Source organism: Cervus elaphus, chromosome 5 (assembly GCF_910594005.1).
Source record: "Cervus elaphus chromosome 5, mCerEla1.1, whole genome shotgun sequence".
NCBI lineage: Eukaryota > Metazoa > Chordata > Mammalia > Artiodactyla > Cervidae > Cervus > Cervus elaphus.
The window spans coordinates 19,979,998-20,002,664 of NC_057819.1; the positions used below are offsets into that span (position 1 = coordinate 19,979,998).

General features: G+C 53.0%; 3 protein-coding genes across 10 annotated transcripts in view; 2 read left to right on the forward strand and 1 right to left on the reverse strand.

Annotated features, from left to right (window-relative positions):
- The window catches only part of ABCB9 (ATP binding cassette subfamily B member 9), a 37,030-nt gene extending 22,195 nt beyond the window's left edge, over positions 1 to 14,835 (reverse strand). For 3 of the 5 annotated variants that reach the window (XM_043901989.1, XM_043901985.1, XM_043901990.1), the window contains exons 1-2: positions 6,349 to 6,531; positions 151 to 847 (exon numbers count right to left, since the gene is read on the reverse strand). In XM_043901989.1, the coding sequence (XP_043757924.1) occupies positions 151 to 763 (613 nt within the window). In that variant the 5' untranslated portion in view covers positions 764 to 847; positions 6,349 to 6,531. Of the gene's footprint in view, positions 1 to 150; positions 848 to 6,348; positions 6,532 to 8,884; positions 8,967 to 14,760 lie in introns of those variants that run through there. The other 2 variants (XM_043901987.1, XM_043901986.1) reach the window with 2 other exon arrangements.
- Positions 14,836 to 14,852: 17 nt separating this feature from the next.
- OGFOD2 (2-oxoglutarate and iron dependent oxygenase domain containing 2) lies at positions 14,853 to 19,384 on the forward strand. Of its 2 annotated transcripts, none has more exons than XM_043901991.1 (7): positions 14,853 to 15,518; positions 15,940 to 15,996; positions 16,720 to 16,833; positions 16,924 to 17,023; positions 17,686 to 17,813; positions 18,059 to 18,316; positions 18,390 to 19,384. In XM_043901991.1, the coding sequence occupies exons 1-7, from the start codon at positions 15,387 to 15,389 to the stop codon at positions 18,651 to 18,653; spliced, it is 1,053 nt and encodes a 350-aa protein (XP_043757926.1). In that variant the 5' UTR covers positions 14,853 to 15,386; the 3' UTR covers positions 18,654 to 19,384. The 2 variants fall into 2 exon arrangements, with proteins under 2 accessions (XP_043757926.1, XP_043757927.1); XM_043901992.1 differs by having other exon boundaries at positions 15,452 to 15,518; positions 16,582 to 16,833.
- Positions 19,385 to 19,678: 294 nt separating this feature from the next.
- On the forward strand, positions 19,679 to 22,539 carry ARL6IP4 (ADP ribosylation factor like GTPase 6 interacting protein 4). 3 transcript variants are annotated; one of them, XM_043901994.1, is made up of 6 exons: positions 19,679 to 20,233; positions 20,601 to 20,774; positions 21,182 to 21,490; positions 21,578 to 21,695; positions 22,092 to 22,161; positions 22,244 to 22,539. In XM_043901994.1, the coding sequence occupies exons 2-6, from the start codon at positions 20,612 to 20,614 to the stop codon at positions 22,298 to 22,300; spliced, it is 717 nt and encodes a 238-aa protein (XP_043757929.1). In that variant the 5' UTR covers positions 19,679 to 20,233; positions 20,601 to 20,611; the 3' UTR covers positions 22,301 to 22,539. The 3 variants fall into 3 exon arrangements, with proteins under 3 accessions (XP_043757929.1, XP_043757930.1, XP_043757928.1); XM_043901995.1 differs by having other exon boundaries at positions 19,877 to 20,233; positions 21,206 to 21,490; XM_043901993.1 differs by lacking the exon at positions 19,679 to 20,233 and having other exon boundaries at positions 20,240 to 20,774.
- The last annotated feature ends 128 nt before the right edge of the window (positions 22,540 to 22,667 follow it).

Sequence of the window (22,667 nt, forward strand, 5' to 3'; positions counted from 1 at the left end):
CAGCACCGCCAGAAATATATAAATAAATAAAAATTTTAAAAGTTGTATAAAATTAAAAAAAAAAAACAAACTTGAGAGGAAAGAAGAGTTGGTCACACCCCCCTAACACATTCCCTGGGTGCCCACCAGACCCCGCGGGCCGGCACTTACCCAGAGCCGCCACGATGAGGAAGAAGGAGGCCGCCACGAGGAAGGCGATGTCGGGCTTGGTGTAGGACAGCAGCTTCTGCAGCGTGGCCCCGGATGCCTGCTCGGGTGCGGGCCGGTCCTCCCCAGGGAAGCCCTCGCCCTCACCCTCGCCCTCGGCCCCAGCACCCCGCCCGAGGGCCTTGGCGTCTGGCTGCACCGTGGACAGCAGCCACCAGAGCAGGAAGGAGGCAGCGAGTGAAATGTAGGTCCACACGAAGAGGGCCCAAAACCATGGGTCCCGGACTGGCTTGCGTACCTCGGAGAAGAGCAGCAGCTTCACCATGGTGTAGATGCCCCCAAAGAGGCACACAAGGGCGATGACCGTCCACGAGGCCCGCAGCCTCCGGGGCCCCAGGGTGCTGTTCTTGGCCACGCCGATGGTGGCCCCCAGCAGCAGGCAGCTGCGGTACAGGCAGGCCGCCCAGAGGTCCAGCACCGAGTCAAAGATGTTGAAGTGGCGGATGTCCTCCAGCAGGCTGCGGTCCAGGTGGCTAAGGATGTAGATGGCCGTGGTCATGCCGACGTCCAAACTCATGAAGGCCAGGGTCACCACCACTGCCTTCCACAGCTGCATCCTGCTGGCCAGGGGTGGGCAGGCACCGAGGGGCAGGCTCTAGCTCATGGGGGCAAGGCCATTGTCTGTAGGGCGAGGCCAGACCTGTAGGGAGCAGTGGGGTGAGGGGTGAGGGCATGCTGCTTGCTGGCTGTGTGACCTTGAGGAAGTCACTTGATATCTCTGAGCCTCAGATTCCTCATCGGTAAAATGACAGTGACAAATTACACAGGGGTAGGGTGAAGGTTCCACTCATTCGGGAATATTTATTGGGTACCCTCTGTGGGCCAGACTCTGTTCTTTGTGCTAAGGATTTTTTTTTTTTTTTTTTTGTGCTAAGGATTTTTAAAAATTATTTATTTAGCTGCACCAGGTCTTAGTTGCAGCATGCAGGATTTTTAGTTGCAGCGTTCAAGCTCTTAGTTGGGGCATGTGGGTTGGGTTCCCCGACCAGGGATTGAACCTGGGCCCCCTGCACTGGGAGCGCTGAGTCTTAGCCACTGGACCACCAGGGAAGTTCTTGTGCTGGGGATTTAACTGTGAACCAAAGTAACAAAGATCCCTGCTCTTGAGGAGATGGGACATTCATGTCAGAGACAGACAATAAGTACAATAAGTAAGTGATACAGTGTGTTAAGAGACAGGGCTTGGGGGGAAGAGTTGGGTGTAAGGGATGTGAGGGCAATTTTAAATGGGGGTACCGGGAAGACTTTGCTGTGAAGGTAATACCTGAATAAGACTGAGAGAGATGAGGGAGTCTGCCATGTGCATACCTGGGGGAAAAGCATTTTGGACAGGTGGAACAGACATGGCGAGAGCCCTAAGGTAGGAATGTGTTGATGGGCTTGAGAGAGACAAGGAGACCTGAGGGTCTCTGATGCCCCATCTGCAGAATGGGCAAAGCTCCAGAGTCCCCAAAGGAGGAGAGAGGCACGGAGCAACAGGAGGGGTGGTTGTGAGGAGCAACTGGGAACGGGGCAGTGGGTGGGGGGCAGCCTGAGAGACCCTCTCCCTCACAGCTCCGAGGCTCAGACCAAGGTGACTGACTGGATGTTCTGGAATGCCAGAAACCTCACACGACTCCAGGAGGCCAGTGCTTCCACATTCCCGTTTACAGCTGGGGGAACTGAGGCACAGAGAGGCAAAAGCACGTGGCTCAGTCACTCTGGTAACGAAGGCCTGAGCTGGGGCTCACGTGTGTGAAGGGTCCCAGCAGCTGACCCACAACCTCAGAACTGCAGCAGGTGTCCAGTCACTGTGAGCAAACAATGACAAGGCACAGCGCTTCCGAGCGGTCCCGCCCTTTACGTGAGCCACGTGCTTTTTTTTTTTCATTTATTTTTATTAGTTGGAGGCTAATTACTTTACAATATTGTAGTGGTTTTTGCCATACATTGACATGAATCAGCCATGGATTTACATGTGTTCCCCATCCTGATCCCCCCTCCCGCCTCCCTCCCCATCCCATCCCTCTGGGTCTTCCCAGTGCACCAGCCCTGAGCACTTGTCTCATGCATCCAACCTGGGCTGGTGATCTGTTTCACCCTTGATAGTATACTTGTTTCAATGCTGTTCTCTCAGAACATCCCACCCTCGCCTTCTCCCACAGAGTCCCAAAGTCTGTTCTGTACATCTGTGTCTCTTTTTCTGTTTTGCATATAGGGTTATCGTTACCATCTTTTTAAATTCCATATGTATGCGTTAGTATACTGTATTAGTCTTTATCTTTCTGGCTGAGCCACGTGCTTTGTATGTGTCCACTTATTTAGTCCTTACAACAACTTTGTCAGATTTACACTATCATTCCCACTTAGCTGATGGAGAAACTGAGGCCCAGAGGAGCTAATAACTTGCCCAAACAAGATCACACAGCTGGTGAGCAGTGGAGCTCTGATTTGAACTCAGAGCTGTCTGGTTTTAGAAGCTATGCTCTACACTGCTAAGCTAAAATGCTTGTCAACATAGCAAGTCCTTACAACAGCCAAGATACGGAAGCAACCTAAATGTCCATTGACAGATGAATGGATAAAGATGTGGTGTATATATATATGTATGTGTGTATGTATACATATATGTATGTATGTATACATATACATATATATATACACACCCACACCCACAATGGAATACTACTCAGCCATAAAAAAGAATGAAATAATGCCATTTGCAGGAATGTGGATGGACCTAGAGACTACCACACTAAGTGAAGTGAATCAGAAAGAGAAAGACAAATACCACATGAAATCACTTATATGTGGAATCTAAAATATGACACAAATATTAATGAAACAGAAACAGACTCACAGACGAAGAGAACAGACTTGTGGTTACCAAAGGGGAGAGGGGGTAGGGGAGGGATAAATTAGGATAAACATAGCAGATACTATATTAAAATAAACAACAAGGACCTGCTGTATAGCAGAGGGAACTATGTTCAATATCTTGCAATAAGCCATAATGGAAAAGAATATGAAAAAGACTATATATATAACTGAATCACTCTGCTGTACGCCAGAAACAAATACAACATTGCACATCAACTATACTTCAATTTAAAAATACATATATATGTGTATATATACACACACACACACACACACATTCAGCAAGTGCAAACACAGAGCCTTCATCAAAGGAGAACAGAGCCTATGCCAGAGGCGGCTCCGCCAAGAGAACTGAGGACAGCGCTAACACTGACAAGGACAGCAGCAAGAGTAATAACAGCAGACACTGAGGTTGTTGTGCGCCTGGCACTGGATTGAGTGGTTTACATGCAGTCATCCCTCACAAGCATCCTATGAGGTATGTTTCACTGCTATCCCCATTTTACAGTGAGAAAACTGAGGCACATAGAGGTTCAGTGACCTGCTCCAGGTCACCCAGCTAGGAGGAAGTAGCAGAGCTGGGATGTGAACCCAGGCCTTTGAGTTCCAAAATCTGGGCTCTCAACTCCGAAGCCGTGATTCTTCAAACCAGCCTCTCGGGGCGGGGGGGGCTGCGGTGCGGTAGGCAAGACTTTTAATGATGCTCAGAAGGGTATGAGCTGCAGAGGCGACACAGAGGCGTGATGGTCCCCAAGCCTGAGGGGCTCTACTGTCACCACAGCTCTTCCAGGAAGACTCAAGTCCGTCCTAGAGAAGACGCTGCCCTGTCAGCAGCTAACTCTTCCAGGGAAGCCTGGGCTGAGGGGAATCCAGGGCAGGAGAGTGGGTGGAGGTAGGGATGGGGGAACAGACAACCCCCTGCGCAGGCCCTTGTTCCACCCCTGGGAGGGCTGCCGGCTTAGGCTCCTGTCTGCTGCAATGCAGAGGCCTCGGGGAGCCAGCAAGTGGGTGAGCGTGAGACAGAGCCTGGGGAGGGATGCTCTTGGCCTGGGGCCTCTGCAGGCCTGCCGGCTGCCCAGGCACTGCCAGCCACCTTGGCTGCAGCTCACCTCGGGGTGGGACGAGGAGTCCCTTTAGCCCTCAGGAAGGAGCTGGCATTCAGAAGTGGGAGAGAAGGCAGACCTGCCAGAGACCAGCACGGGGTGGGGGTTGGCAGGAACACGGGCTGAACTGGCTCTCCCCACGCCTACTTCCAGTCACCGGGGGAATCCCTTCCTGACACCCTCCGCTTCAGGTAAAGTCAACCCATTTCATGGCCAGGCACCCACCTGGGAGCCCAGCTGTCTATCTTCCTCACCGGCATAAACAAAGTTTCACACTCCAGCATCACAGGCTATTTGAATCACAGTTTACAGATGGGGAAACCGAGGCCCAGAGAGGGAGGGAGAGAGGCTGGTCTGAGGTTACCCAGTGGGCGGGGGCAGAGCAGCCACAGCACCAGGGTGCCCAGCTCTCAAGTGCTGAGTCCTCCTGCTCCAGGCTCTGATGGAGCAGAATCCAACTAGGGTCAGGTTACAGCCCTCAGTGGAGACAGGGCGACTCTTGTTATTTTTAAAGTTACTGAGCAGCAGAATGAAGGGGACGCGACCATCAGCCCATACTGGGAGGAGGGGAGGATGGGGACCAGTGGGATGCTTGGAGCCACGTCCATGCTCTCCATCTGCCTGACGTGGGTTTGGCCAGGTGAAGCTGGAGGGCAAATTGTGGGCACATGAGTGATGTTGTGTGCCCCAAGGGACAAGGACAGGGTGGTGGCCAGAGGTCAGGGCAGGCTGTGCCCAGGGCCTGATGTGCCCAGGAAGACAGTGTCAACTCGCCTTGACCCCGAGAGCTAAGGAATGCCATAGGATTAGCAAATGACCCCACCCTCACTGAGAGTCCTGTCAAAGGCTTTTCTTTCGGGTAGAAAAAATGGTGGTTGGGGCATCACCAGCTGTCAGATGCACAAAAGGAAAGTCTGAAACAGCCAGGAGACAATAAATAGGAATTATTATTACAAGGGTGACAGCTACTGTTTACGTTTACGGATTATTGCTAAGTGTTTGACAATGAGCTAAGTGCCAGCCACCTCCCTTCCTGATTATTCACTGCTACTCAGGAAGGGTCTCTCAGTTATCATTCCCATTTTACAGGTAGGCAAAGAAAGGCTTGGGGACATCAAATGACCCGCAGAGAACAGGTGAAACCCACACTTCACTCTCTGCGACCCAGGCTATGCAGGGCTCCCAAGAAAGCGTCATGAAGGACCTGGAGGGGCCCACCCAGCTCAGTTCACCCCCAAATTCTGAGGGGAACTTTTCACCCCCCAGTGGTATCGCCCAGGTGACTGGGGCGGGTGCTGTGGGATGGTGTCACTGTGGGGTCTCCAGATGCAGGGCCAGGACTTCTTCCACCCTGAGTCCCACCTTTGCTGAGCCCCCCAGCCCACGCTGGGCCCTTGGCGACTTGTTTCAGATGACCCACAGGGCTAGGTGAGGCGAACTGGGGAGCTACGGTGGCTTTCCTGCCAGCCTCCTTTGGTCACCTGGCACCTGCCCGCCTGAAGCAAGGGAATGGAGGCCAGCCAATATCCAGGGGGCGGGGCAGTGGGCGGGGAATCCTGTCAGACCAGATGAAAGCTATTTTAATTAACCTCAGGTCTGGGGAGGGGCACCCTGCTTTAACAGAGACTTAGAAACAAGGGAGAGACCCTTGGGAACCCACAGGCTTAACTGCCAGGATGGAGGCAAAGAAGGCTCAACCCACTGGCCAGCCAGGGTGAGTGGGGGGAAGGGGTTCCCCAAGGTCGGCAGGCTCAGGCCTGCCCCCAGGTTTCTGATATAGGCAGGCTCTCAGGATCTTTGAGCACGGCACGCTGGAGGGTGCGGAGAGCCCTCGGAAGAGCTGCCAGTCAGATCCTGGGGGAACAGTCATCCCAGGATCCACCCCCAAAAGTCACCCCCACCATTTTCCAAGAGCTGGCGGCATCTGAAAGGTTAAAAAAAAAAAAAATTGCAATCTCCTTGCGGCGTGGAAAGGATGCTGCAGGGATGGGGGGCTGGGACCCGCGACTGCGGGCTCTGGGGTACCAAGGCGGGGGCCAGGAAGGCTCCCAGGAGGCTCCCACTTTCTACCGAGATGCCTTTACTCCACCCCCGGGGCAGGGAGAGCCAAGTGGCCCCCCAGCCTCTGCCCGGCGTAGCACCTCGACCTGAGAAAGATCTGGGTCGGGGGTCCCCTTACCTTTTCCCTTACCTGGCACCAGGTGGGCCGTGGGGAGGGGGAACAGCGGGCTGGGGTCCTCAGGGGCGCCGGTTCCGCGCGGCTCATTGGAGACTGCGCCCGGCGCTGCGCTCGCTCCGCCCCTCCCTCCTCCCGCCGCTCCTCCGGGCCTCCCGCCCCCGGCTGCGCCGCAGCAAGGTCGGAGCGAACCGGGCGGGGCGGGCACCCAGGCCCACTTATGGGCGGGGAGGGGCCTCCCGCTGGGCGGGGCCTCTGTGGGGCGTGGTCAGGATTACCCCGCCCACCTGCGGCGAGCCCCGCCCCCATCCGCAAGGCCAAGGCCCTTCCGCTGGGGCTCTAGGCTTCGAGGTCTCAGGCCCATTCTGAGCAGGAGGAAATGGCCACACCTGCTGCGGGGGGCCTGCTCTTTAATCTGCCTTTTGCTCCAGAGGGACAACCTTGCCAGCCCTGGAGGATGGAGGTTATGATCCTCATTCATTCAACCAATATTTGGTGAAAGGCAGTATGTGCTGTGCCCTCTTGTGTTAAGAGATGCTGCGGAGGACAAAACAAGATCCTTGCCCTTCTGGGGCTGACATTCTAGTGAGAGAGCCAGGCGATACACATAATGAATAAACAAATTATACTTGTTGGAAGGGAATACATTTCGTGGAGAAAAATAGAGCAGGGTGGTGGGAAGCGGGAGAGAGGAGGGAACCTACATGTCCTCCGTGATCGCTGGGGTCTAGGTGCTCGATGATGGGTGTGAAAAAAGAGAAAACTCCCATTCTCTGTGGGGTGGGGAAAATCAACAAGTAAATACGGCAAGATAATCTCAGGTAGTGCCAGGTTATTACTTATTTCCTGTAAAGTAAATAAAACCGGGTGAGGCAATGGAAAGTGCCATGGGTCTGCTTAATTGGGAAGGGCTTCCTGAGGAAGGTGAAAGGGGAGGAAGAGGGAACCATGGAGAGATCAGGAGGGGATGTATTCTAGGTGAAAGGAACTCCCAGTGGAAAGGCTCTGAGGTGGGAACTCATCTGGCATTTGAGGAACAGAAGAGGGATCCATTCATGAGCAGGAGAGTAGGTCAAGCCCAGAGGGGTTGGGGGGGGGGGGCAAGATATGCCCCTGTCTCTATCCAGCCTTCAGTTAGAGATTGAAAACACTCCCTGAATTTAAAACAGCCTCTGTTCCTCACATGGGACAGCTTCTTTCAAAGGGATCTGGCCAAGTGCAGAATTGTAAATGCACTTCTTTTTTTTGACCCAGTAGGAAGTTCTTCTATAGATAGACTTGTGGAGGGAGCGGAAGATACTAGTTTGCAGATAGTTACTGGAGGAGCAAAAGTCTGGTGGGAACTCTCCAAATAATTACAAAGCATGCTCAACAGAATACCCTGTAGCAAGGAGGGGGGGAAAACTATGTATCAATCTATACACAAAAGTTAAGAAAGGTATGAAATGACCTCCTCAACTTGTTGAGTAAACACAAGTGATAGAATCAAGCTGAAGTATGATACTGTTTGTGCAGAAACAAAAGCAAATATATAATTGTACCAAAAGAGAAGCTCCTGGATGGATTATCCAAAAGCTAGAGTGACTCAGAGCTGGGATCAGATTCAGGCTCTCTCATTTTTGCTGTGTGAGAATAGCCAACATCATATTGAAGGAGCAAAACAAAGTCATTGTGCTGACACTACCTGACTTCAGGACTTACTCTGAAGCTGCCATAATCAGGACAGTGTGTTGTTGACAAGAGACAAATAGATCAATGGGACAGTACAGGGAGCCCAGAAATAGACCCATATAAATATAGTCAACTGATCTCCCACAAAGGAGGAAAGGCAACACAGTGAAACAAAGACAGTCTTTTCAGCAAACAGCGCTGAAACAACTGGACATCCATGTGCAAAAAAAAAAAAAAAATCTTGTCACAAATCTTACATCTTTCACAAAAATTAACTCAAAATGGCTCACAGATCTAAATGTAAAACACAAAACTATCAAACTCCTAGAAGATAATGTAGGAGGAAATCTCATTCTTGGGGGGATAGAGATGATTTTTTTAGATATAACATCAAAGGCATGATCCATGAAAGAAAGAACTGATAAGCTAGACTTCATTAAAATTAAAAAAATTCTGGAACTTCCCTGGTGGTCCAGTGGCTAAGACTCCACGCTCCCAATGCAGGGGGCCTGGGGTTCAATCCTTGGTCTGGAAACTAGATCCCACCTATGGGAACTAAGAGCCTGCATAATCAAATTAAAAAAAAATTAAAACTTTCACTCTGTGAAAGATATTGTTCAAGGAATGAGAAGACAAGCCACATACTGGGAGAAAATGTTATATATATATGATAAAGGATTGTTATCCAAAACATACAAAGATCTCTTCAAATTCAACAATAAGAAAACAAATAATCTGAAAAACAGGGAAGAGACCTGAATGGACATTTCACAAATGAAAAATACAGATGGAAAATAAACATATGAAAAGACAGTCAATGTAATTTTCATTAGAAAATTGCAAATTGAAACGAGGTACCACTACATACCTAATAGAATGGCCCGAATCCAAAACACTGACAACACCGAATGCTGATGAAGATGCGGAAGGACAGGAACCCTCTTTCATTGCTGGGGGGAACGCAAAATGGCACAGTTACTTTGGTGGCTTCTTACAAAATCAAATATACTCCTACCATATGATCCCGCAATCACACTCCCCAAACGAGTTGAAAATCTACGTCCACACAGAAACCTGCACACAGATGTTTAGGGCATCTTTATTCATAATTGCCAAAACTTGGAAGCAATCAAGATGTCTTTTAGGAGGTGAATGTGTAAAATGGTAATCCAGACAATGGAACAGTACTCAGTGCTAAAAAAAATATATGAATTATCAAGCCATGAAAAGAGGGTAGAAACATAAATGCATATTACTAAGGGAGACAGGGTTTCCCAGGTGGTGCTAGTGGTAAAGAGCTGCCTGCCAATGCAGGAGACATAAGTGATGTGAGTTTGATCCCTGGGTCTGGAAGATCCTCTGGAGGAGGGCATGGCAACCCACTCCAGTATTCTTGCCCGGAGAATCCCATGGACGGGGGAGCCTGGTGAGATTCAATCCATGGGGTTGCAAGGAATCAGATATGACTGAAGTGACTTAGCACTCATGCACACAAGGGAGACAAGCCAATCTGAAAAGACTAAATACTGGATGATTTCAACTATAGCATATCCTGCAAAAGATAAACTATGGAGAAACTTCCCTGGCAGTCTAGTTGTTAAAACTCCACACTTCCACTGTAGGGGGCACGGGTTTGATGCCTGGTGGGGAACTGCGATTCTGCATGCCTTGTGGTGAAGCCAAAAAAAAAAAAACCACAAAACCTATGGAGACAGTAAAAGGATCAGTGGTTGCCAGGGGTCAAGAGAGGATGGGGAAGACTTCCCTGGTGGCACAGTGGATTAGAATCTGCCTGCCAGTGCAGGGGACATGGGTTGGATCCCTGGTCCAGGAAGATTCCACATGTTGTGAGAATAACTAAACAAGTGCACTGTGACTACTGAAGCTTTCGCGCTTGCTCTAGGGACCTTTGTGCTGCCATTACTGAAGCCCGAGAGCCTGTGCTCTACAACGGGAGAGGCTGCTGCCGTGAGAAGCCTGCTGCAACATACAGTAGCCCCTGCTTGCCACAACTAGAAAAACCCTGAACAGCAACCTAGCGCAGCCAAAAAAATAAATAAAAAATTTAAAATAATAGTAATTTTAAAAAAGAGAGGAAGAGGGGATGAATGAACGGGCCAGAGCATAGAGCATTTTTAGGGCATTGAAACTATTCCATATGACACCATATAGTGGATATGTGGCCCTATACATTGTCAAAAAGAGACATAGAATACGCAACTCCAAGAGGGAACCCTAATGTAAATGAAGTACTTTGGGTGGTAATGACACACCAATGTGACAATCGATTGTAACAAATGTACCTCCGGGTGTGGGATGTTGATGGTGGGGGGAGAGGCTCTGTGTGGGAGACAGCAGGGAACACATGGTAAATCTCTATACTTTCCACTCTATTTTGCTGTGAACCTAAAACTGCTCTGGAGAAATAAAGTGTATTAAAAAATGGTTAAGAAGCCAATTTTACATTATGTATATTTTAACCACAATAAAAACTGTTCATTATAGCTTCATCCATGACATCCCCAAACTGGAAACAATGCAAATGCCCATCAGCTGTAGGGAGGTACAATGAATGGTGGAGGAAGGCACCTAGTGGAATACTATGCAGCCACAAAAACCCTGATAAGCCGCTGCTACATGTAACACTGATGAATCTTAAGGTCATAATGCTGGGGGTGGGGGAGAGATAAATTAGGAGTTTGGGATTAGCAGATGTAAACTACTATATAAAAAACAGATCAACAACAAGATCCTATTGTATAGCACAGGGAACTAAATTCAACCTCCTATAATAAACTATAGTGGGAAAGAATTATGAAAATAAATGCATATATGTATAACTGAATCACTTGTCTGTACATTAGAAGCAAGCTAACAACACTGTAAATACACTACACTTCAATTAAAAACAATTATGCTGAGTGAAAGATGAGGTATACCAAACAGCACATACTACATGATTTTATCTGTATTGAATTCAAGAACAGGCAAGACTGATCTTTGCTCTTAGAAGTCAGAGTAGTGACTGCCCTTGGGATGGCCAGTCACTGATGGGGGACATGTGGTGGTAGTGGTGGGGGTTGGGATGTTCTGTTTTGGGATCTGAGTGCTGGTTACGTGGGCGTGTCTAGTTTGTGAAAATTCACCAAACTGTACACTTAATGATTTGTGCCCTTTTGTACATGTGTCCTGGTAGTTCAAATGAATATGTATAGACACATATCTATACATGCATACAATATATATATATACACATATACATACACATACACACACACATCACTCTGGAATCCAAAGGATGGGTGTTCTCCTTTTTTTGGCCATGCTGCGAGGCTTGTGGCATTTTAGTTCCCTGACCAGGGATTGAACCCTGTGAGAGTGCAGAGTCCTAACCACTAGACCACCAGAGAATTCCCCAGTTGGATGTTCTAATTCTGCTTCTGCATCCACCTGGTTTATGTCCCTACGCAGGACCCTGAACCTCACTGAGCCTCTGTTTCCTCATCTGTAAGATGGGGATAGCGGCTTCCCTGGTGGCTCAGTAGTAAAGAATCTACCTGCCAATGCAGGAGACCTGGGTTCAATCCCTGGGTCAGGAAGATCCCCTGGAGAAGGAAATGGCAACTCACTCCAGTGTTCTTGCCTGGAAATCCCAAGGACAGAGGAGCCTGGCAGGTTACAGTTCACGGGGTCACAAAAGAGCTGGACATGACTGAGCGACTAAACAACAACAAAATTAAGGATAATAATATCTCACAAGGTCGACAGAAGTCCAAGTGAGTGCTGGCTGTGAGCACAGTGATTCAGTGCTTACTGTTATTATTCTGGCTGTGGTTCCCTCTGGTGACGGAGCCCAGGTTGGGACAGAGTGGGCTTGGGGATGCCGTTTCCAGGGCAGCGGTGGGGCATGGGGAGGGCCAGTCTCAGCTGAGAAGAACACACTCATCTTGCAAAAACAGCCATAAAAGGAGCACCCTAACAAGTGAGCTGGCTGGGGTTGGGGGCTGCACATACCAGCCTGCATGGTGGCTGCCTGGGCAGCTGGTCTGCCCTGGGCCTGGGGAGGCTGGAGGGGGAGAGGAAGGTGCTGAGAAGGGGAATGAATGAAGACCTGGGGAAATAGATCCTCTCCTGGAGAGCAGGGCCCTTCACTATCGCTGGGCAATCAAGATGGCTGTAAAACTTTAATCATCTGCTCAGGCCCCACAGCTCTGGGCTGGGGAGTGGGGTCCTTGAGGGGCAAGCAGGTCCCTGATAGTCATTCTCCTACCTGGGGAAGACTGGTAGTTTTGGGAGTCCCAGGTCTGGGCCCCAGAATCTCCGAGGTGCAAAGACCTGGCTTTCATGCCCAAGAAGGCACCTTTAGGAAGGAACCTGGCCAGACCGCACCACATATCAGCTGTGTGACCTCACATGGGTCACTCAACCTCTCTGAACCTCATCTTCCACATCTGTCAGATGGGGATAGCTCCTACCTCACAGGGTTTGTGGTGAGGACTAAACAGCTTCCCTTTGTATAGAATAAAATCCAAAATGTTGCCAGTGGCCCAAAGATTTGGTCCCAAATACAACCCTGGCCCTGTTCTCTATGACCCACCCTCTTGTAGGTTTTTTGCTGTTCTGCAAGCACTCCAAGCTCAGCCCACTGAAGGGCTTTTGGGTTTACTGGGTTTATTAATACAAGTGTGTGATTGTGACTGTAATGTGGAATATTGCATGCAAATAAAGGAGGGAGTGTTGAGGGTGTGAGCACATGTGTGATTTTGTGTGAATGTGTGTTAGCATGTAAGGCTGTGTTTGTGTGCAAGAGTGTGTGTGACTGTGGATGTGAGTGTGAATGTGTGAACCTGTGTGTACACAAGAGGAAAGGAAAGCAAAGCCATCAAGAAAATGCCAACAAAGGATTTCCCTGGCAGTCCCGGTGTTAGGTCTCCACGCTTCCACTGCAGGGAGCCTGGGTTTGATCCCTGGTCAGGAACTGAGATCCTACAAGCTACACGGTATGGTCAAAATATTCATATTGTAGTGAACAGGGAACTCAAAGGGAAGACTGTTGGGTTCAATCCCCATATATATATGTCCCTTACTGGGGAAGGACATGGAGCAGGTCACTGCACCTCTCTGGGCCTCAGTTTCCCCATGTGTGCATGTGTGTTTAGTTGCTCAGTCGTGCTCGACTCTCTGTGACCCCATGGACTGTAGCCCGCAGGCTCCTCTATTCATGGGATTCTCCAGGCAAGAAGACTGGGGTAGCCAGCCATTCCCTTCTCCAGGGCATATTCCTGACCCAGGGATCGAACCTGCGTCTCCTGAGTTGCAGGCGGATTCTTTACTACGTGAGCCACCAGGGAAGCCCCTTGCCCCTCTGTAACACGGTGATATAACAGTGCCCAGCTCAAAGGTTTGCTGTAGGGATGAAAGGAGTTAAGGTGGTAGAGGTGTTAGCTCAGGTCCGGTCGAGGTGGCGCTCAGGCAACAGTTGTCATTCATAGTCACTGTTTATCTGGGGAGTCTTAAAGCCCCAGAGTCTCCCTCCCCACCTCCATACCAGCTTCTTGCTGGACCTCGGAGGGAACTCTAGTGCAGGAAAAAGTTCTACAGGTCAAGACTTCCTCCCCAGGTGTGCACCTTCGTTCTGCCAGCTCAGCAACATGACTGCCAGCCCAGCTTCTTCTCGGGGCTTTGCAGATTGGGACCTTGGGGGTGCACGGCGGACCATAATGGGGTTCCCAAGACAGACTTATCAAGCAAAATGCTGTGCTGGATGAAGCACAAGCTAGAATCAAGACTGCCGGGAGAAACATCAACCTCAGATATGCAGATGACACCACCCTTATGGCAGAAAGTGAAGAACTAAAGAGCCTCTTAATGAAAGTGAAAGAGGAGAGTGAAAAAGTTGGCTTAAAACTCAACTTTGAGAAAACGAAGATCATGGCATCCAGTCCCATCACTTCATGGCAAATAGATGGAGAAACAATGGCAACAGTGACAGAGTTTATTTTGGGGGGGGCTTCAAATCACTGCAGATGGTGAGTGCAGCCATGAAATTAAAAGATGCTTGCTCCGTGGAAGAAAAGCTATGACCAACCTAGACAGCATATTAAAAAGCAGAGACATTACTTTGCCAACAAAGGTCCATCTAATCAAAGCTATGGTTTTTCCAGTAGTCACATATGGATGTGAGAGTTGGACTAAAAAGAAAGCTGAGCGCCTTAGAAATGATGTTTTTGAACTGTGGTGTTGGAGTAGACTCTTGAGAGTCCCTTGGACAGCAAGGAGATCAAACCAGTCCATCCTAAAGGAAATCAGTCCCGAATATTCATTGGAAGGACTGATGCTGAAGCTGAACCTCTAATACTTTGGCCACCTGATGCAAAGAACTGACTCACTGGAAAAGACCCTGATGCTGGAAAAGATTGAAGACGAGAGAAGGGGACGACAGAGGATGAGATGGTTGGATGGCATCACTGACTGGGAGGACATGAGTTTGAACAAGCTCCAGGAGGTGGTGATGGACAGGGAAGCCTGGCGTGCTGCAGTCCATGGGGTCGCAAAGAGTCAAACGGGACTGAGAGACAGAACTAGAGTGAACTGAAGACAGAGTTGCGTGTACTGTGATTGGGTCTCCGCGGGCACGCTCTATCAAACAGAAACATACTCATCTCACACTTGGCTGTGCAGAACTTTAACCTGGTTGTGCGGGGTGTGGCCACGACCGAGCACACCCTATTTCCCCCCTCACACCTGAATCCGGGAGGAGAGCCACCGGAAGTCTCGCCGGTCGGAGCCCTCTCTTGGAGACACCCTCTGGGGCACTCCGCGGCGAACCCTAATAGATAGTGGCGTAGGCAACGGGAGCGCCGGGCAGGGACCGGGATGAATGCTAAACCCAAGCTCAGACGCACAAAACTGGAGCGCAGTGGGAACAAAATCGGACCCCAAGACTCCAACTGTCCTCGTGACGTCAGCTGGTCCTCTAAAAGCTCCTAGCAGGAAAAGAAAGCAGCGTGTTTAAGCCGAAGGTCTTGGAGTTCCGAGTTCCTACTTCTCCACGTCCTGTGAAGGTGTGACTCAAGTTCACCTATCTATAAAGAGGGATGATTAATCCCCGCCTCGCGGATGGAGAAACTGTGAAGCAGCGGCCCATTAGGCTGGCGTGCTCTTAGGGGACGCTGTCAGTCTCACTCCTGCCTGAGAGTATCTTTCTGCACCGCAGACCGTTTTCTGGAGCGGAGTCTTCGTTCTTTTCTGCACTTGGGAATTTAGAACGGACCCTTGGCCGCTGGTTCCAAATCGCGCCCCTGCCCGACTGGGGGCGTACCCGGAAGTGTCCCTACGGTAGCCGGCGGGGCAGTGCAACGCTTCTCACCATGGGGACCGCAGCAGTTCCCCGACGCTTCTGCCGCTGCGCTTGCTTTTGCTCAGAGAACTTGTACGTGGCGCGCTACGGGCTTCACGTGCGCTTCCGGAGCGAACAGCAGCTGCGCGAGGACTACGAGCCCGTGAGTGGCTTCTATTGGCTCTGCGGGGAAACGAGAGAGAGCGGTGGTGGAGGAGGGACCTCAGTCCCCGGGGTCGTTTACTTTGCCTTTGGCGCGCTCAGATCGGACGAGAATGACTTAACCTCAGCTGCATCCCGTATTTTCCACCTCAAATGGCGATCATCGTGTCGCTTTAGTGAGATTGTCGTGAGGGATCAATGAATGAACTGCATGTAAAGTGCTCAGGGCAGGGCCTGGCTGAGTCCTCTCTGTTATTAACAAGAGCCGCTGCTGTGTGCTTAACGTGCTTATCACATTTCATGTTTACGATGATCCTGTGATCGGATCATCTCCATTTCAAGGAGGAGAAGCTGAGGCTCAGAGACCTTAAGAGACTTGCCCCAGGTCACACTCTCACGCTTACTGGTTTTTCTGCTCCCAGATCCTGCGCAGGCGAGGCTGTGTCAGCCCTAAAGACTTCCAGCAGCTGTTGGGAGAGGTAACACTCCCCACCCTCCACCGCCCCTTCTGCACCCAGCCCGGCCCTTCCTGTTTAGATTTGTGTCAGCAGCTTGAGGGGTCTCCCGGCCTCAGGTCTGCCAGTGTCAGATCCTGGAAGGGCTCCTTTGACCTCCTCTTACCTCCTTCCTGTCCCCACTTACCACAGCACCTGGGTGCTGGCACCAGGACAAGAGAAAGCAGAGAAAATGCCAAGTTATCTGCTTTGTGCCCGTTTGAGATGAGAAACTTGCACTCAAGGGGAGGAGTCACCTTAAGGTTTCACAGCAGGTGCCACCAAGCTCCTGACTCTTCATTCTCTCCCCCACCACCCCCACCACTTCTGCCTGTCTCCCATGGGGAGGTGGTGTTAAGTGTTGAGAAGCTTCCTAGGATAGCCATCTGCAGCCTCTGGAACACAAGACTTAACCAGTACTCTGTTTCCCTTCCTTGGTTGGGCCCAGCTGATGAAGGTGCAGCGATGGGTTTCAATCCAGCCAAGCTGGTGCAGCCCTCAGTGGGATGGGCCCTGTTCTGGTAGGAATCCCCTTCAGCTAAGTTTAACACGTGCCATTTACCCTGGCAGAGTCAGGAACATAGGAAGACTGGGCTCCCAGCTCTGGCCTTGCCTTGAGTTTCCTGAGCCTCAGTTTCCTCATCTGTACGATGGCCTTGGGAGGGATGGGAGGCCCCATTCTGGTAACCAGGCCCTGTGTCACCCCAGCTTGAGCAGGAGGTGGAGCGGCGGCGGCGGCTGGGGCTGGAGTCGGCTGCCAGGAAAGCCCTCATTGCCAGCTCCTACCGCCCAGCACGGCCAGAGGTCTACAACTTGCTGCAGGTACTTGGCAGGGGACAGGTTACTGGAAGGAGATGGAGGCATCTGGGCCTGGGGGCTGTCTGCCCCATGGCTGGTGTGTTCTGCCCCCAGGAGGCCGCTTTGGCCCCTGAATTTCTGGCTGCAGCTGAATACAGCACATTGTCAGGCGCAGACCTTAAGGGCCTTCTCCAGCGGCTGGAGACAGTGTCAGGTAAGGTCTTAGCCTGCCACCTGGCAGGACTGGGGATGGCAGACTGGGGTCCCTTCACCCACCATATCTGCCTCTAAAAGTCAAACCAGCAGGAGTGAGAAGAGGGGTGGGATGGAACTGTCAGGAGGAGGGCATCTGTATTCACTTACTTGCACACGCATCCACCACAGTGATCAGTAATTCAGTGCTATGCACCAGGCACAAGCCAGCTGGCATCCTCAAACTGGGGTGACTGAAGACGTTAATGAGGGGATGGTTGAGACAAGTGTGGGCTCAGCAAGGGATGTTGAGAGACCTGCCCCAGAGTTAGCAGTGGGGGTGGGAATGGGGAGCAGTTCCCATCCCAAGACCTGAAGGAGGGGGCAAGAGCGAAGTCTCCCGAACCTGCCAGGATCTGGAGCTGGGGGAGGAGGGGTGGCCAGCCAGGATGCACACCTGAATTTGGGGGTTAGACCTCAGGGCAGGATCTAGGGATGGGTGGTGTGGGGGGGGTCCAAGAATAGGGCACCCTTGCCACACATGTTATGTCATTTAATCATCACAAGAGCCCTGAGAGGTGAGTACTCACGTCATCCCTATTCTACAGATGAGGAGACTGAGGCTGGGGGCAGTGAAAAGGTTAGCTCCCACCTAACCAGCCGTCCCTCCATCTCCCTCCGCAGAGGAGAAGCGAATTTACCGGCTGCCGGTATTCACAGCGCCCTTCTGCCAGGCCCTGCTGGAGGAGCTGGAGCACTTCGAGCAGTCAGACATGCCCAAGGGAAGACCCAACACCATGAACAACTATGGGGTGGGTGAGGCTCCACCCAGCTGGCACAAGGAGGCAGGGACGTCTGTGTGGGGAGACCTGTTCCCAGCGCAGACCTTCTCCGAGCCTTAGTCTCCCCATCTGTCAGATGAAATCAGGCAGTATTATTATGAAGTTAAGCACATTGATGATGTCTGCACAGCACTCAGCACTGTCCTTAGTGAGGGGCTCCCCCAGGGACAGGCCCTACCAGCTTCCCTGCTAATTCTGGGCTCCCCCACCCCCAGGTGTTGCTGCATGAGCTGGGCCTGGATGAACCGCTGGTAACGCCGCTGCGGGAGCGCTTCCTCCAGCCTCTGATGGCACTGCTGTACCCAGACTGTGGCGGGGGCTGGCTGGACAGCCACCGGGCCTTTGTGGTCAAATACGCGCCCGGCCAGGACCGCGAGCTGGGCTGCCACTACGATAACGCCGAACTCACCCTCAATGTGTCCCTGGGCAAGGCCTTCACAGGGGGTGCCCTCTACTTCGGGGATCTCTTCCAGGTTAGTGTGTGTAACCCAGGGGGCTGGGCCGGAGCCACCGCGAGTACCCAGGCCTGAGTCCCACTGTCCACAGGTGCCTTCGACCCTGGCCAAGCCCTTGGAGGTGGAGCATGTGGTGGGCCAGGGCCTCCTGCACCGGGGGGGCCAGCTGCATGGGGCCCGGCCCCTGGGCACTGGTGAGCGCTGGAACCTGGTCGTCTGGCTCCGGGCCTCAGCCGTGCGCAACCGCCTCTGCCCCATGTGCTGCCGCAAGCCCGACCTGGTGGACGACGAGGGCTTTGGCGACGGCTTCACCCGTGAGGAGCCCGCCACGGTGGATGTGTGTGCCCTGACTTGAGCTTGGCCAGGGCCAGTGTGGCGGGCAAGGATGGAAATAAACACCCTGCAGCCCTCAGCACTTCTTGCTTCGAGAGGACACACAGGCTTCCGGGTCATTCTTTCAGCAGACAGGCTGGCTTAGGTTTGTAGACCAGAGCCTGAGACAGGAATTCCTGTGCAAGTGGTTTAAGGAGGGAGCGCTCCAGGGAGGAGGAGCAGGACAGGGCAGGAAGGAGCTGGAGCAGGATGGTCTGACATAGCATCCAGCTTCAGCCCAATCCCCTGGGGCTCTCTGGAGCATGAACTGTAGCACAGTTTGCCCCCCAACAGCAGTTATTGGCTATGGGATGTTTCAGGGTATGGAGGGGGTGAGTAACTTCTTAAACATCCACCTCCAGGGCAGTGTGGCTCCCAGTGGCCAAGGGAATCTTCCAGAGCAGAGTCCAGGTGTGGGGTGTCAGCAGCAGACACCATGGCTAAGGTCGAGTGCACTTGTCTTCTAAGGGGATTTGGGTGGGTCACCAATAGCATCTTCTGGACGGTATGGAGGAGTTACTGCAGAGGGATTAAAAGCTGGGACATGGAGCCAGACTGCCTGGGTTCAAATTCTGATTCAGCCACTTCCAGTTGTGACTGTGGGTAAGCCACATGCCTCTCTCTGCCTTAGTCTTTTTTTTTCTGGAGAGTACCTATGTCCTATAGCTGTTTTGAGGATCAAATGACTTCCCATTTATAAAGCAATTTACAACAGTCCTCTGGGTTTGTTGCTGTCATTACGATCAAAGAGTTTGCAACTCAGTGGCCGCAAGACTGGATGAGGCATGCAGCTATGCTATGTTTGGGAGGGTTTTCCATGTTGAAATCTTGAGTTCGGGCTCCCCTGGGAAAGTGGGAAGATCTGGAAACATCCGGCCCCAGTCCACATTGCAGAAACCAGCGAGACCAGACTCAGCTGCCCCCACTCTTGAGGCCTGTGGTACAGTCTTTCACAGGGGTCCCTATATACGTTGCTGTGATCTTTATGGCTTTTATGGATGTCTGGGTTTGTGATCTCTGTATTACTGAATGCAGACATCGGAAAGATCAAGGTTCTGGAGCTCACGGCCTGCAGGTGTGGACATGTCCGCATAAAATCCACAGTCGCCGCCTCCCCTGGGCTTCTCAGGGACTGGGGGTGCTGCGGGCCCGCCGAATAGGTCAGAGATGGGAGAGGGCATAGCTGCGGCAAAGGGCCTGTGAGCTCTGGGACTGGCACCAGGCTGGAGAGCAGGTCTCTCCGGGAGCTCCGCCTAGAGGCGGAAGCCTGGAGCCCCAGCTCGCCTCTCTGGAAGGTGAGCGCGCCAGACTCGGTTTCTTGGGCTGTCCCACAGACGGAACCTGGGGCTTCAGAACTAAAGCCAGCAGCGCCTCGCTTCGCGGCCGGACAGCCTCCCAGTGCACCGCCCCGGGCCGGAAGTCACCCTGCCGTTGCTTCCTCGCCTCCTCACGCGAAGGCGTGGTGCAGGGTTGGCTGTCCCGTCGGATGGGCAGCTGAGGGAGCGGAGCAGCCCCGGGGACTTTCTTTGAGGCGGCGAGGCCGCGGAGGGCACGGGGTGGAGGGTAGGAGCACGTGGGAAGAGGAGAGGAACGCACCTGGCAGCTGAGGAGCGCGGCCGTTCCTAGCGGCGCCTGAGCTGCGCGCGCAGCCGTGAAGCGTCCGCGCGGGGGCGGACCCTTAAAGGGGCCGCAGCGGAGGAGCCTGGAGTCCGCGGAGAACTTGGGTTTTCCAGGATTGGGGGCGGGCGAGGATCGTACGGTTGCTCCTACTCTCCCTCAATAACGCTGCCCCGGGTAGTGACGGGTGCCAGGCCCCAGAAAACCAGGCCGAGTCTTGTCGACTCGGCCAGAGTACAGCCTCCCTGGGAACCCAGTCTGCGGGCCAGCCCCGAGATCGATTCCGGGTTTAAGCGCGCCTTCGTGTCTGCAGCTCGCGGCGCTATGGCTCACGTCGGCTCCCGCAAGCGCTCTAGGAGTCGCAGCCGTTCCCGGGGGCGAGGGTCGGAAAAGAAAAGGAAGAAGAGCAGTAAGGACGCCCGGAGGAGCTGCTCGGCTTCGAGATCCCAAAGCCGCAAGGCCAGCACCACCTCCTCTGGGGCGGAGGGTGAGGACCAGAGGGAGTGGGAAAGGGATGAGGGAACCTGAGGGAGGAAGTTGCAGGCAGTCGGGAGGGCTTCTCCAGACTGACTTTGGGAAAATCGCAGGGAGCACTATTCAGAGGGACACAAGAGTGTAGATCCTCGCTATCTGGATTGAAAGACGCTCAGAATCCAGGGGCTGGGCCAACCCATTGAATACGGAATGAAGCGAGCGCTTACTCTTATTTTTTGGTGTAGCTGGGCCTAAGATGTGGGGGTTGGCCACCTTGCTTCTGTGCAGACAGTGACTGCGGAGTCGAGAAAGTGCCTCTCCACAGCGTGCTGAAGCCATGCCAGGAGGTAGTCAGCCTGAGCCTGCTACAGGCCAGAGCAAGGGGACGAAAGTTTACTTCTTCCCCTCCTGGCCTTCCAGCCTCACCTTCTCCCTGCATCACAGAGAGAAGCAAGCACAAGGCCCGGAGGAGACCACGATCCAGCTCCTCCTCCTCTTCTTCCAGTTCTTCTAGCTCCTCTTCCTCTTCGTCCTCCTCCTCTTCCTCCAGCGATGGCCGGAAGAAGCGGGGGAAGCACAAGGACAAGAAGAGGAAGAAGAAGAAGAAAAGGAAGAAGAAGGTGAAGAAGAGAGGCAAGGAGAAGGCCAAAATGCAGCAGACCGAGGCTCTGCCCGGACCCTCGCTGGACCAGTGGCACAGAGCGGCCAAGGAGGAAGAGGATGGCCCAGGTACTGCGCTGCCCGCCCAGTGTGCAGGGCAGGGAGGCTCCCCTCCCTGAGGCCCTGCCACCACCTCCCTGCCATCTTACCTTCCAGTCCTGACGGACGAGCAGAAGTCCCGCATCCAGGCCATGAAGCCCATGACCAAGGAGGAGTGGGATGCCCGGCAGAGTGTCATCCGCAAGGTGGTGGATCCGGAGACAGGACGCACCAGGTGGGGCGTGCTGGCCCCAGACCGCACTCTCAGGAGGAGGGATGGGGCTGCTGCTGCTCTAAACAGGCTGAGGACCAGGGGAAATGTCCCTTGTTGATGAGACTTCTCAGGCCATTGCTCCCTATTGGCTGGAGCAGGCGATTGCAGGGGCTGGAAAGGCCTTGAGGGAGGGTCTTCAAAGAGCCCCAGCTGGCCTGTCTGATGGCAGAGCTACCCTCTGCCCTCATCTCTGTGGCAAGGGAGGGAGGTCAGGAGGGAGGAGTGGGAGTGGCCGGCAGGGTGTGGCAGCCTGCTCAAGGTGGTGGTGGGGCCTGAGGCCTGGCACTCCCTGCCGGGTGCTTCTGGTTCTGGTGCTCTGGCCTCTCAGAGGCTCAGCCTGCCCACCCCCATCCCCAGGCTCATTAAGGGAGACGGCGAGGTCTTAGAGGAAATCGTCACCAAGGAACGACACAGAGAGATCAACAAGGTGGGTGTCGCCCCCTTACCCAGGCCCACCCCCAGCTCTTCTTCTGACCTGTCCCCCCCTTCCCGTGTGCTTTCTTCCCCAGCAAGCCACCCGAGGGGATGGCCTGGCCTTCCAGATGCGAGCAGGGCTCCTGCCCTGAGCACCCCCCCCCCCCCGCCCCCCGGCCAAGGCCTGCTACACACAGTGTTGGCACGACCTGGAGGCTGGCCTCAGGGTGGGCAGCGGGGAGCCTGCTGCATGTTCTTTCTCCTGCAGACCAGCCTCTGGCCCAGCCTCCTCTCCAATGCAGGGAGTGGAGGTCGGGGTCACTGGCCAAGTCAGCTCCCCCATCTCCCAAAAGAGCGCACCTTCCCAGATATTAAATGTTCCCTGGCTGGAGACGTCCTCTGTGTTGTTGCTTTTTGTGCTGAGGGGGAGGGAATGATGCAACCCGACTTCAGGGCAAAAATAAGGACTCTGGGAGCTTGGGGGGGCAGGGGGCACACCCCAGCCACTCTTGTGGTCCT

Bases quoted from the DNA above. Each gene is read 5' to 3' on its own strand.
- OGFOD2 (XM_043901991.1), top strand. From the start codon at position 15,387: ATGGGGACCGCAGCAGTTCCCCGACGCTTCTGCCGCTGCGCTTGCTTT. The intron at 16,834-16,923 runs GTACTTGGCAGG...TTCTGCCCCCAG, and splicing joins AGGTCTACAACTTGCTGCAG to GAGGCCGCTTTGGCCCCTGA. The intron at 17,024-17,685 runs GTAAGGTCTTAG...CTCCCTCCGCAG, and splicing joins GCGGCTGGAGACAGTGTCAG to AGGAGAAGCGAATTTACCGG.
- ARL6IP4 (XM_043901994.1), top strand. From the start codon at position 20,612: ATGGCTCACGTCGGCTCCCGCAAGCGCTCTAGGAGTCGCAGCCGTTCC. The intron at 21,491-21,577 runs GTACTGCGCTGC...CTTACCTTCCAG, and splicing joins GGAGGAAGAGGATGGCCCAG to TCCTGACGGACGAGCAGAAG. The intron at 22,162-22,243 runs GTGGGTGTCGCC...TTTCTTCCCCAG, and splicing joins GACACAGAGAGATCAACAAG to CAAGCCACCCGAGGGGATGG.